This window comes from Narcine bancroftii, chromosome 5 (genome assembly GCF_036971445.1).
Source record: "Narcine bancroftii isolate sNarBan1 chromosome 5, sNarBan1.hap1, whole genome shotgun sequence".
NCBI classification, from domain to species: domain Eukaryota; kingdom Metazoa; phylum Chordata; class Chondrichthyes; order Torpediniformes; family Narcinidae; genus Narcine; species Narcine bancroftii.
In genome coordinates this window covers 191,120,018-191,133,202 of record NC_091473.1, presented here as the reverse complement: position 1 = coordinate 191,133,202, position 13,185 = coordinate 191,120,018, and the positions used below count along the sequence as shown (strand labels likewise).

Here is a 13,185-nt window from a genome sequence, read left to right as displayed (position 1 = left end):
CACTCCTTTTTTTTAATGGCAAGGTACTTAAGACAAGGTTGGATAGATTTTTACAAAGTTGGGGAATTAAGGGATATGGGGTAAAGGCTGGTTGGTGGAGATGAGCCCATCATCAAATCAGCTGTGATCACATTGAATGGTGGATGTGCCGGATGGCCGACTCCTGCTCCTAGTACTTATGTTCTCTTATGACCCAAAATGTTAACTGTTCTTCCCTTCACCAATGCAGCGTTTCCAGCACTGATTCTTTTTATCCCAGATTTTCACTATGCACATTGTGCCTTTTCTGTTACACTCAAGGTTTTCTCTTACTTGCAAATGCAAATACAAAATTATTTTACGTTCATAGAATATTTAATTAAGACACAAATCAATATAAATTTCAGGTTAAACTAACATCAGTTGAACACAGCAAGAAATAAATCAGACATCATAAATGGTATTTCTCAGTGAGACGAGCATGAATATTACTGATTGGTCAGTGCTTGGCTCACACACACACACAAGAGTGCATTTCATTGGCAGGTGCATGCAAGAAATCAGGGTTGAAATTTTAAAAATCAGTTCATAATCAACAAATTAAAGTTGGTATAGTGGCTTTATCTATTCTAAAATAGCATTGGACAGAATGCATCAGATCCGAGGGAGCGAGTTTATGCATGCTTCTCACCAGTTATTATCCTCCAACACAAATCCTGTATAATCTCCACTTCTCGCCCTAGTTTTTAATATCAAGTTGCATTTAGGTGACGCCAGCTGATAACCACTTGACCATATTAGTCTCCGTACTACTGAGAAGGAAAGAACTGACATCCATACTTAGCATATCCTCGTGATGTTGCAAAATGCTTCACAGGCAATGAACTATTAAGTCTCGAAAATGCATGAGGCATTTTCCAGCAAGACCCACAAGCTGCAAATGAAACAACTCAGTGATGTTCATTTATGGGATAAATGCTGGCGAAGTTCTCGTGGAAATGATGACAGTTGTTTCCAAGGGCCCTCTCTCAAAGGAGATTAATTCACATTCTACAACATAATTGATGTAAAAACCTTCAAATGTTCTCTGCTTATTCATCTTTGTTTTTTTTACTGGTTTATTAGTGGGGAATTCTCACAAAAAGGTTTTGCGGAAAGTGCAAAGGGTTCCAATGCGGCACTGTCTGTAAGGAGTTTGTATGTTCTCCCAGTCCCCACATGGGTTTACACTGGGCACTCCAGTTTCCTCCCAGATTCCAAAGCTGTAAAGTGTTTGTAGGTTCATTGGTCACATGGTATATTTGGGCTTGTGGGCCGGAAACAACGATACAATAAACAACTTCTTCCCCTCTGCCATCAGATTTCTGAATGGACAATGAACCACAGACACTACCTCACTTTCTCTTCTTTTACAGTATTCTTTAAAGAATTGGAATTTATTGTCATGAACATGTCATGAAATTTGTTGTTTTGCAGAAGCATTGCAGGTGCAAACTTACTATAAATTACATTTTAAGTAAATTCCAATTCTGAGAACTAGCTCAAAGGATTGAATAGTTACAAAATTTACAGCATGGAAATAGGTCCTCCAGCCTAATGCATCTGTACTAACTAAACTGCCCAGTTACACTCTCCTATATCAATTCTTTTATTATAACTTCACATGTGATGTGAAGCAATGAAATTGTCACAAAATCTGATGTCTCACACTCCATTCTCTGTTTTAGACAACAGTCCTTCCAATGAAATGTACTGCATCAACCAGGTCACATGTTCCTGGATACGTGTGGAAGAATGGAGGGACCTTGGGGTCCAAATCCATACATCACTCAAGGTTGCCACTCAGGTTGATAGGACAGTTAAGAAGGCCTATGGGATGCGGAGCTTCATTAGTTGAGGGACTGAGTTCAAGAGACATGAGGTAATGTTGCAGCTCTACAAATCTCTGGTGAAACCATACTTGGAATATTGTGTTCAGTTCTGGTCGCCTCATTACAGAAAGGATGTGGAAGCCATGGAGCGGGTATAGAGGAAATTTACCAGGCTGCTGTCTGGATTAGAGCACATGTCTCATGAGGAAAGATTAACAGAGCCAGGGCTTTTCTCTGGAGCAAAGGATGAGAGGTAGTTTAGTCGAGGTCTACAAGATTCTGAGAGGCATAGACAAGATAGGTAGCATTTTCCCCCCCAGGCTGGGAGTAGCAAACACCAGAGGACATCTGTATAAAGTAAAGGGAGGAAAGTTTAGAGGTGTCATTAGGGGTAAGTTTTTTTTTAAAAAAAACCACAAGAGTTGTGAGACCTGGAATGTATTGCCAGAGATGGTGGTGGATACTGGAACAATCGAGGTATTTAGGAGACTCTGAGACAGGCACATTGATAAAAGAAAAAAAGGGCTATGAGGTGGGGAGGGTTTAGTTTTCTATAGGTATATATAGGTGGGCCAAAAGGGCCTGTACTGTGCTGTAATGTTCTATGTCACAAACATCAGTGTTGGCAAGCGTTAATAGGTGAAAGCAGAAACTCACACAGAAGTCATGATTACGATAATTGATCAGGGACTGATTGGTTTGTTTACCTTCCCATTCAAATTCATTACCATTCTCCGGAAACTCAAAGGATTCACTATCTGAAGGAGTTTCTAAGTCATCTACATTAATATCACATGAATCCCCTTCCAACTCATCCGGTGTCCTCTCCTCTGAGCGCGTCACGTCCTCACTACTTTCAAGGTTCAAACTGATTGCTGGTGCAAGCAGCCGCTTTTTGTGCTTGTTCCCACAGAGTTGTAGAGAGTTTGGTGGCACTGCAGAGGGGATAAAACGAGAATAGTCTGAGCAAAGGATTTATAAAAAAAACATTATTCTTTCAAAAGGATGCCAAGGTTTCCCCCTTGGAGACAGACAAGATTACGCTCTTCAGCTTTAGGTCGTATTTTTGTGCAAATCCAGTGAAATTCCATTAACCTTCGCAAACGAAGGAAAAACCTCATTTTGCTAGACCAGCGGTTTTCAAACTTTTTCTTTCCACTCACATACCACCTTAAGTAATATACCTCTGCCACAGCTCCTCTGTGATTAGGAAGGGATTGCTTAAAGTGGTATGTGAATGCAAAGAAAAGTTTGAAAACCATCGTTTTAAATTGTACCTCATTTGACTCGTTATCTGCATCATTTCATAACAATGGGCCAATGGCAATTTTTCTCAAGCAAAATATTTCAGTAACAATTGGGTCTAGAGCAGTGATTCTCAACCTTCCCTTCCCACCCACATCCCACCTTAAGCGATCCCTTACTAATCACAGAGCATCTATGGCATAGGGATGTGACGTGGGATGTGAGTGGAAAGAAAAAGGTTAAGAACCACTGGTCTATGCAATGCTGGTGTTCATTTCAAGAGGAATAGAATACAAGAGCAAGTTTGTGATGTTGAGGCTTTATAAGGTACCAGACCAGTATTGTGAGCAGTTTTGGGCTCCTTATTTAAGAAAGGGCGTGCTGACGTCAAAGAAGGCTCAGAGGAGGTTCTCAGCGATGATTCCAGGACTAAAAGGGTTATCACGTGGAGCATTTGACAGCACTTTGTCTGTGTTCATTGGAAATTTGGAGAATTGGTGGGGGGGGGGGGGTAATCATTGAAACATTTCAAATTCTGAAAGGCCTGGACAGAGTAGGTTGTTTCCCATGACAGGAGAGTCTAGGTCAAGAGGGCAAATGTTCAGGATTGAAGGGCATATCCTTAGAACAGAGATGCAGAGGAATTTCTTCAGCCAGAGGGTGGTGAATCTGTGCAATTTGTTGCCACAGACAGTTGCAGAGACCAGGTCATTGGGTGTATTATAGCAAAGATTGACCGGTTCTTAATTAGCCAGGGCTTCAAAGGTTATGGGGAGAAGGCCGGGCAGTGGGGCTGAGTGGAGAAATGGAACAGCTCATGATTAAATGGAGGGGTAGACTTGATGGGCTGAATAGCCTTTTTTATTGTCTTGAGGTCTTTTGAGTATTTCAGAGATGGTATAAAAGCAGAAAACATGATAAATACCTAGCAGGTAAAGCAGCATCTGCAGGGAGGAAAAAAATGCTTAATATTTCAGACCAGTCACCTTTCGTCAGGTCTCCAAATTAGAAAGAAAAATGCAGGAAAACCCAACCATCCAGCAGGATCCATTGAGATGTCATCCTAAGTTCAAGATCCCTCCTCATAACTTTTTAAAATCAAGAGAATCTGTGATAGAATGTAGACAAAGACAAACCGAATGGTGATGGCCTGGCTGAAAGAAAGTGGTGAAAGCTTGCAGAAACTTATCAACATGTGGAAGCCATGGAGAGGATGCAGACGAGATTTTCCAGGATGTCACCTGGATTGGAAAAGATGTCTTATGAAGCAAAGTTAGCAGAGCTGGGACTTTTCTCTTTACGCAAGATATCCGTTGAGCCTGGTCCACCATTCAATGTGATCATGGCTGATTTGATGATTGGCTTATCTCCACCCACCTGCCTTTTCCCCATATCTTTTAATTCCCTTACTATGTAGAAATCTATCCATCGTTATCTTAAATACATTCATGTGCCACATAACGTCCATTCGGGTAATGCCCAACTGCATATACGTCCGTGATTCGAAGAAGGATTCTGGCCCTAAACATTGAGCTGATGACCATATTTCCTTCATCTGTTACTACAGTGCTACCTGGCATTGTAACAATCACTCTGCAGGCGTTCATTTGTCTTTGAAAGATGGGGTTAGGTAAGGTTTGGCTCTGTTACACACTCTATAGGTTAACATACATGCTGATATTTCATAACTCCAAAGGCAATGGGCCAATGGCAATTTTTCTCAAACAAAATATTTCAATAACAATTGGGTCTGGAGCAGTAATTCTCAACCTTCCCTTCCCACCCACATCCCACCTATTACAGAATACCACATATTACAGAACTCAATATTTGTTACTTTACCATTATATAACTACAGTGAAATTGTGGAACCATATTAGCTGAAGCTATCCGCCAAATACTCATTTACAAAACTCCAACAATGATGCAGTCTGTATTAGATTTCCTAAGTATATAATATGGTGTTCGCACAATGTCCAAACTGCATAATGTTTTATTTCACAGAATGTATCGTGGACGTTAAATGATGCATACCTGAATATTTACTGAGGTCACCTCCACTGCTTCAATGGGCAGTGAATTCCACAGATTCACCACCCTTTGGGAAAAGCAGTTCCTCCTTATATTCATCCTAAATCTACTGTCCTGAAACTTGAGGCTATGTCCCCAGTTCTCATCTCCCTCACCATTGGAAACAACTTACCTACCTCTAACTTATCTATGCCTTTCATAATTTTTATACATTTCTATAAGATCTCCTCTCATTCATCTAAATTCCAGGACGTACAGATGACTCAATCTCTCTTCAAAGGCCAACCCCATCATCCCTGGAATCAACCTGGTGAACCTCAATAAACTCCCAAATCATTCAATGTCAAAGTTCAAATTTATTGTCAGAGTACATACATGCCATCACATATGACCCTGAGATTCTTTTTCCTGGAGCTGAGGGGGAATCTCTGCAGCTAATTCTGTTCTTCAGATCCATAGATAGAAGGAGGGCTATTCAGTCCGTCAGCTCCATGAGACTCACTCCTCATCTTCCTGCACCCTGGCAACTTATCCTCTCACATGCTCAATGAGCCCAGAAGCGAAAAAGGACAAGAGGTAACTTAATAAAGGTCTACAAGATTATGAGAGGCATAGATAAGGTGGACAGCCAGTGCCTTTTTCCCAGGATGGGAGTAGCAAACACATCTGTACAAAGTGAAGGGAGGATAGTTTAGGGGAGACATCAGGGTTAAGTTTTTATTTTCACACAGAGAGTGATGGATGCCTGGAATGCATTGCCAGGGGTGGTGGTGGTGGTGGTGGAGGCTGGAACAGTAGGGGCTTTTGCTTTTTTTTTGCTAGGTAAGCATAGGCTGGCACAACATTGTGGGCTGAAGGGCTTCTACTGTGCTGTAATGCTCTATGATAACATCAAACCATCTCAGGTCAATCGCAGTATTGAGTGGGAGGGTGAGTTTGTTGTTGGTTCATTGAAGATAAAGCTATATTACTTATGTTTCAGGCCTGAGCCCTTCCTCAAGAAATAAGCAAAGAACATGGCATGGTTGGCGTAGCCGTAACTGCAATGTCTCCATAGTGCCAGAGATCGGGACCAGGGTTCAAATCCCACATTGTCTGTAAGGAGTTAGTACATTCTTCCCCTGTGTGTAAAGGTTTTCCCCAGGGGCTCCGGTTTCCTCGCACAATTCAAAACACATCGGGATGTAGGTTAATTGGGTGGCACAGACTCATGGGCCGAAATGGCCTGTTATTGTGCTATATATCTAAATTTAAATCATCAGAAAGTGTAGAATTAGCATTAAAGGGATCAACTGCCATTTTCAAGTGCTTTTATAACATGTATAATTATTTCTGCAATTATATTCCTGCTTAGAAGACAGTAAGAGCCATTCCTTTCCGTTCTTTTAAACAATATTGGCGTCCGGAGAGATGGAATGAGATCAGCCCTGTGGACCACATATCATAAAACCATATGACATAGGAGTAGCAATAGGCAATTCAGCCCATCGAGATGTGTGGTGGAAAGTGTGCTGACCAGCTGCATCATGGTCTGGATATGGGGACACCAATACCCCTGAGCGGAAAGCCCTGCAAAAGGTAGTGGGTGCAGCCCAGTACATCAGAGGTAAAAACCATTGAGGACGTGGAATGTCGCAGTCAGAGAGTGCAGTAATCATCAAGGATCCATGCTCTGTTCTCGCTGCTGCCATCAGGAAAGAGGTGTCGGTGCCACAAGACTCGCATCCACCAGGTTCAGGAACAGCTGCTGCTCCTCCACTGTCAGACTCCTCAACGACAAACTCAATTTAAGGACTCTAACTCGTGCACTTTATTGATTTTTTTCCTCTCTGTACTGCAGAGTTAGTTTACATTTCTTTATTTGTTTACATATGTAGGTTGAGTACATTTTTTTTTGACTGCATAAAAAATAAATCAGGGTTGTATGAGATGTAATGTATGTACTCTGACAATAAATCTGAAATTCCCCACCATTCAATCATGAGCTGATTCACTTTCCCACTCAGCCCCACTTCCCTTTCTCCTGCAGGTTCAAAGCCATAGTTGGAGTAAATGTCGCAACAGTTGTATCATTCAACTAGGAATTCTCTGAATTGCATTTGTATTGAAAATTTCTACTGTAGGATTTCACATTAACAACCTAGTTACCGGGTCTGTTGACATCTGCACTGGCATTTGCATCATCTTCCATCAGGGCATCGTTGATTTCAGGAAGAGGTCTGTGAATATAAAAATAAAAAGTGTCCCGACTCTGTGGGGGGGGAAAAAATTCACTTCAGTCTTCCTTCCTCCACCTCCCACCAGGATCATTGTCTTAAGAGGGTGTGCAAACTCGATGAGGACCCCTTCCACCCCACACACAGCATCTTTCAGCTGTTCCCGTCAGGGAAGAGATACAGGACGATCAGAGCCAGCACCACCAGGCTGAGGAACAGCTTCTTCCCACAGGCAGTGAGAATGCTGAAAGACCAAAGGAACTGCTCACACTGACCCTCCGAGACCCTCATATTCATGAAATAATATTATTTATTTGTTTGTATGAGTACTTGTCTGGCATATGTATTGTTTGTCTGTATGTGTGTTATGTTTGGTTGTGTGTCTGCGTGTTTTGCACCGAAGACCGGAGAACACTGTTTCCATCAGGTTTTACTTGTGCATCAGATGAGAATAAACTTGACTTAAATGTGGCACATAAGGTATTGTTTTTGTCCCATTTTTCTAGAGAAATCGGTGTGCCATTGAAAGGGAGGAAGAAAATGTTGTTGCACGGCAAGAAGACTTCAATGAAATTGTAAGAAGAGCTATTACATCTGAAAGAACTAATAGCCTGAAGTCAAGTTGCAGCTCTATAAATCTCTGGTGAGACCACACTTGGAGTATTGTGTTCATTTCTGGTCACCTCATTACAGGAAGGATGTGGAAGCTGTGGAGAGGGGGCAGAGCAGATTTACCAGGACGTTTCCTGGATTGGAGAATGCGTCTTATGCGGCAGGGTTAGCAGAGCTGGGACTTTTCTTATTGGAGCAAAAAAGGATGAGATGAGAGTTAGTAGAGGTCTACAAGATTCTGAGAGACATAGATAGGGTGGACAGCCAGCACCTTTATCCCACGGCAGGAGTAGCAAACACCAGAGGAAGTTTGTACAAAGTGAAGGGAGTTTAGGGGAGACATCGGGGTTTTTTTTAATTATACATTTGTGGGAGCCTGAAATGCATTACTAGGGATGGTGGTGTAGGGTGGAACTGTAGGGGCATTTAATAGACTCTTGGACAGGCACATGGATGAAAGAAAAATAGAGGGTTATGAGGTAGAGAGGGTTTTAGGGTTATTTTTGGGAGGTATATATGGGTCAGCTGAAGAGCCTGTACCATACTGCAATGTTCTACTACAGTATGAGGAAAAAAAATCACAAATAAGACACTGAGAAATATAGATGCACAGAGACATGATGGCGTTGAGTTAAATTTGGATAAGCTGTTGGGCTCATCAGCATATTACATTAAGAAAGTATACGAAAAGGCCAAAAAAATATTTTGTCATGGAATAGGATACAGAAAGCTTTCTGGAATATAGTAAATGAGAAGCTCAAAGAAATTAGCATTAGTCAACAATAAATAATATTGACGAAGTTAGTGGGACAGAAGGTGACAACTGTCCTGGATCCTCCAAGTTGTTGCAATCATAAAGAAGGCTTGCCAGCGGCTCTCCTTCGTGAGGAGTTTGAGGAGAGTTGGTCTCTTGCAAATTTCTACAGGTGTACTAATAGTCTGACAGGTTGCATCACTGTCTGGTACGAAGGTACCAATGCACAGGACAGGAAAAGACTACAGAGGGTTGTGAACTCAACTGGCACCATCACAGGCGTCAGCCTTCACTCCACTGAGGACATCTACAAGAGGCAGTGTTTTAAGAAAGCAGCCTCTATCCTCAAGGACCTCCACCACCCAGGCCAGGCCCTCTTCACTCTGCTACCATCGGGAAGGAGGTCCAGGAGCCTGAAGGCGAACACCCAGCGGCACAAAAACAGCTTTCCCTCCACCATCAGACTTCTGAATGGATGCAAACCACAGACATCACCTCACCTTTTCTGTTCTTTTGCACGAATTTATTTAATTTTTGTAATTTATAGCAACTTTGCACCTGTGATGCTGCCTCAAAACAACGAATTTCACGATACATGTTCACGTCAATAAATTCTGATTCTGATCGTGAGTTCCCAAAATGAAATTCTCTACATAGAGGGGCTGCAGAGGCTCAGTGGCTGAAACAGCAGCTCTGGCACTGGTGTGGACTTGGGGAGAGCAGGGAGAGGAGGCAGAGCCCTCCTCTACATGGTCCTACCACCCAGACCAACTACCGACAACTCCATACAGGATTTAAACAGCCTGTAAGCCGATGTTGGTTTATTTTAAAATACTCCGATCGCAGGGTCTGGCCTCAAGATGGCAGCGACTCTGTTCAGCAGATTCCAGGGAGCAGAGGATGGGCACAGATCACCAGAAAACAGGGAGACCACTCCCCCCCCCCCCTGTTTGAGGAGAAGCAGAGGAGATGTGATCCGCGGGATGGTAATCATGGCAACGGACCAGTGAGGAGCTCTGCAGCTGAAGAAAACACAAGCAGTGGGGTTGTTGGTTACGAGGCAAGGAGCCCATGTAGGCTGTGGGCTGCTGGCAACCATGGTCAAAGGACTCACATCAGGCTGCGGACTCCTGGAGACTGGCTTGAGACTGGTTAAAGGGGAACCAGGAATTGGAACTGAGATGCGAGAGGGTGCTGAGAATACAGAAGGCTTCCTGATTGTGTCGGAGGTTTGGATCTGCAGCGTGTCGCTGATGGTTTGGACTAGACTCTGGTTGCGGAAGCACTGGGGGTGAATCCACAGATACTAGGTGACTCTGTGGGGGGGGGGTGGGTGGGGGGCTCTCTTTTGCTTCTCTTTCTCTTGACTGTCTGGGGAACCGGGCAATTTCTGCTGTTGCCGAATCTTTGTCTGCCTTACAAAAGATTAAGTAAATACATGAAATGCTGGAGAACTCAGCAAGTCAAACAATGTCCCTTATGTAGCAACAGCAAAGATACAGAACCGACATTTCGGGCTTGAGCCCTTCATCAAAGTATGAGAAAATGCCCTCAAGCGTCTGAACAAAAGAGTAGGAGGGGTGGCAAGGCAGGAGATGATAGGTGGAGAAAAGAGGGAGGGGACAGCAGCAATGAGGGGGAGGGAGGTGGGGCTATGTGGGTGAAAGAACTTGAAGGACATGAAAAGGGGGGGGAGGGGAAAGAAAAGGCAAGCTGGTTTAATGGAAAGCAATAAAGTCGATGTTGCTTGCCAGAATTTTCTCGTACTTTGATGAAGGGCTCAAGCTCGAAACATTGGGTCTGTATCTTTGCCTTTGCTACGTAAAGGACCTGCTGAGCTTCTCCAGCATTTTTATTTCAACCACGGTGTCTACAGAATTTTGTAATTTACTTACGACCGACTAAAGTCAATTTTGTGTAATATTACACCTGTTTTATTACATGACAATAAAGGAATCTTGATTGCAGGATACCATCATGAGGCTCTATGTCTAATTCCGCTTTGAATTCCACTTGCTAGCACTTGGTGTAAAAACACGAAAGTCTGCGGACGCCGTGATTGAAGTAAAAACACAACAATGGAAAAAATCAGCAGGTTAAAAAGTGTCCTTTATATAGCAAAGATAAAGATACACAGCCAACGTTTCGGAACTGAGCCCTTCATCAAGGTATGTGCAAAATGTAGGCAGCCTGAACAAAATGGTGGGGGGGAGCCCAGTCCCACAAAAAAGAGATAATAGGTGGATAAGAAAGGGAAGGCACACTGGGGTGGGAGGGGGGTCAGCTCTGTAAATGGAGAGGGAAGGAGGTGGAGAGCTGGGGGAGGGAGGGAGAACGGGGAGTGGAGTAGCAGATACCAGAGAAATTGAAATTAACGTCATCTGGTTGGAGAGGGGCCAGACGGATCATTAGGTGTTGCTCCCCCAATATATGAGTGGTCTTTGTTTGGCAGTGCATGAGGCCATCGACAGACAAGCAGGAGTGGGTCATAAAACTGAAATGGGTGGCCAGTGGGAAATCCCCGTCGCTGATGTGGACAAAGCGAAGGTGCTCAGTGAAGCGATCTCACAGTCTGCATCCAATCTCTCTGATGTAGAGAAGGCCACAACTGGATGCAGATGACTCCTGCAGATTCACAAGTGAAGTGTTGCTTCACTTGGAAGGACAGTTTGGGGCCCCTGAATGATGGTGAAGGGGGAGGTACGGGTGCAAGTGTGACACTTACTGCATTGCAGTCACTTCCAACACTTGGTGTCTGGCCTTGAAGGTCATGGCTCTTAATTATTCATCCAAAGTCTAGTTTTAATGAGTTGAGGGTTTCAGCAAACCTTTGAAATGTCAACGTTCCAAATATCTCCCAGCTTTTGTATTAAGAATTGCTTCCATGGTTTATGTGACTAATATGATGATAGATGTGAAGTTAGTTGATATTTGGTGAAGGTTTATCTCTATAGAGAAAGTTTTTTTTTCATCTTTTTTTTTCTCATGCTACAATTTTTTTTAAAGAATTGATTATTGTTTAAGAATTTTTGATAGACAATGTTACTAACTTTACTAATTTTTTATATTAAGTTTGAGTTAAATATATGTTTCATCTTAACTCTGTTTGTTAAATATATGCATTTAAGTTTGATTTAAATATGTTTTTTAAGTCTGATATCTTAGTATTAATTACTTTTCTTTTTGTTAGTATTTTAATCGGTTATGTTTTTGTTTTTTTTTGTAAGTGGGTTTTTTTCTCACATATATTATTAACTTTATTAATTTTTGGGGGAAAGGGGGGGTTGGACTCATTTGAGTTGGGTTATTAATGTGTAATAATTATTGGGGAGGGTATAGTTTATTTAGATTACTGATACTGTATTGTAATTTTATTATTTTGTTCTTAATTTTTTAAAATGTAATTCTATATGTTATTCATGTTATAAAATCTTAAATAAAGTTTAAAAAAAAAGAATTGCTTCCATTATCTGTGACTGAAGCACAAAAGTCTGCAGATGCTGTGATTGTAGTAAAAACACACCAAAATGTTGGAGGAACTTGGCTGATCTTTCAGTGTCCATAAGGGACAAAGATAATATTGCTGATGTTTTGGGCTTCAAGGAATAAGCAAAAAACAGGAAATCTTAGAATATACACAGTGCTGGCTGGGGGAGGGGTCCAGAACAACAAAAGGTATTAATTGGATATGATAAGGGGAGAGGTGAGAATTGATTATGTCTGTGTGAAAGGAGAAGGGGAGAGACAGAGCTGGGGAACGGTGAAGGGGTTTTTTAACAAAAGCCAGAGAAGTCAATAGGCACTTGCAGGTGGCCAATCGCCCAGCTTGTAAAGCTGCATATTTTGGCAATATGCGGCTGTTGGGAGGCCACATGAATGTGCAGGAAGCACTTGCAAGGCGAACTTTGAGAGGGATATTCACCGCAGCACAGTGGCCTCCCCAGCCATCTGAATGCAGCCGCTTTTAGGGGAGCGCCTGACAGCTCCTCTCCCAGCTGCCCCTTCCCCTGGCGCAGGACGTCAGGGCAGGGGCAGGGGCAGTTGGCTGAGTTGTCAATGCGGGAACTGCAGGGCTAGAGTGGCCAGTGGGGGAGAAGGGGGCTGGAGCGGCTGGTGGGGGAGAACGGGCTGGAGCGGCCGGCGGGGGAGAACGGGGCTGGCCGAAACAATGCCGGTACCTGACTCGAGCGCCGTTCTCTCCCGCCGGTGCTCCATCCCCTGTACTCACCCGCCAGTGCTCCAGCCTCCTCCCCCGCCAGCCACCTCCCCCGCCAGCCACTCCAGCCCCGTGAGTGGGGAGAGAGCGGGGCAGAGGGATCAGTGTGGGGACGTCCCGCGCAGGATGTCCCAGCTGACTGCCAGCCATCCTGAATTGACAGCCCAAGGGACAGGAGCCGGAATGCGTTCAGATGCGCATTCTGGCACAGCTGTCCTTTCAGGTGGCCCGTGCTGCACCTTCAACGCTGCCACCTGAACT

At 43.4% G+C, this 13,185-nt stretch overlaps 1 protein-coding gene across 10 annotated transcripts in view; it reads right to left on the bottom strand.

Annotated features, from left to right (window-relative positions):
- bnipl (BCL2 interacting protein like) overlaps positions 1–13,185 on the bottom strand; it is a 72,099-nt gene that overhangs the window by 26,722 nt on the left and 32,192 nt on the right. For 9 of the 10 annotated variants that reach the window (XM_069940383.1, XM_069940385.1, XM_069940387.1 and 6 more), the window contains 2 exons: positions 7,275–7,345; positions 2,558–2,785 (listed from right to left, as the gene is read on the bottom strand). In XM_069940383.1, coding sequence (XP_069796484.1) covers positions 2,558–2,785; positions 7,275–7,345 — 299 coding nt within the window. The remainder of the gene's footprint in view (positions 1–2,557; positions 2,786–7,274; positions 7,346–13,185) is intronic. The other variant, XM_069940384.1, reaches the window with a different exon arrangement.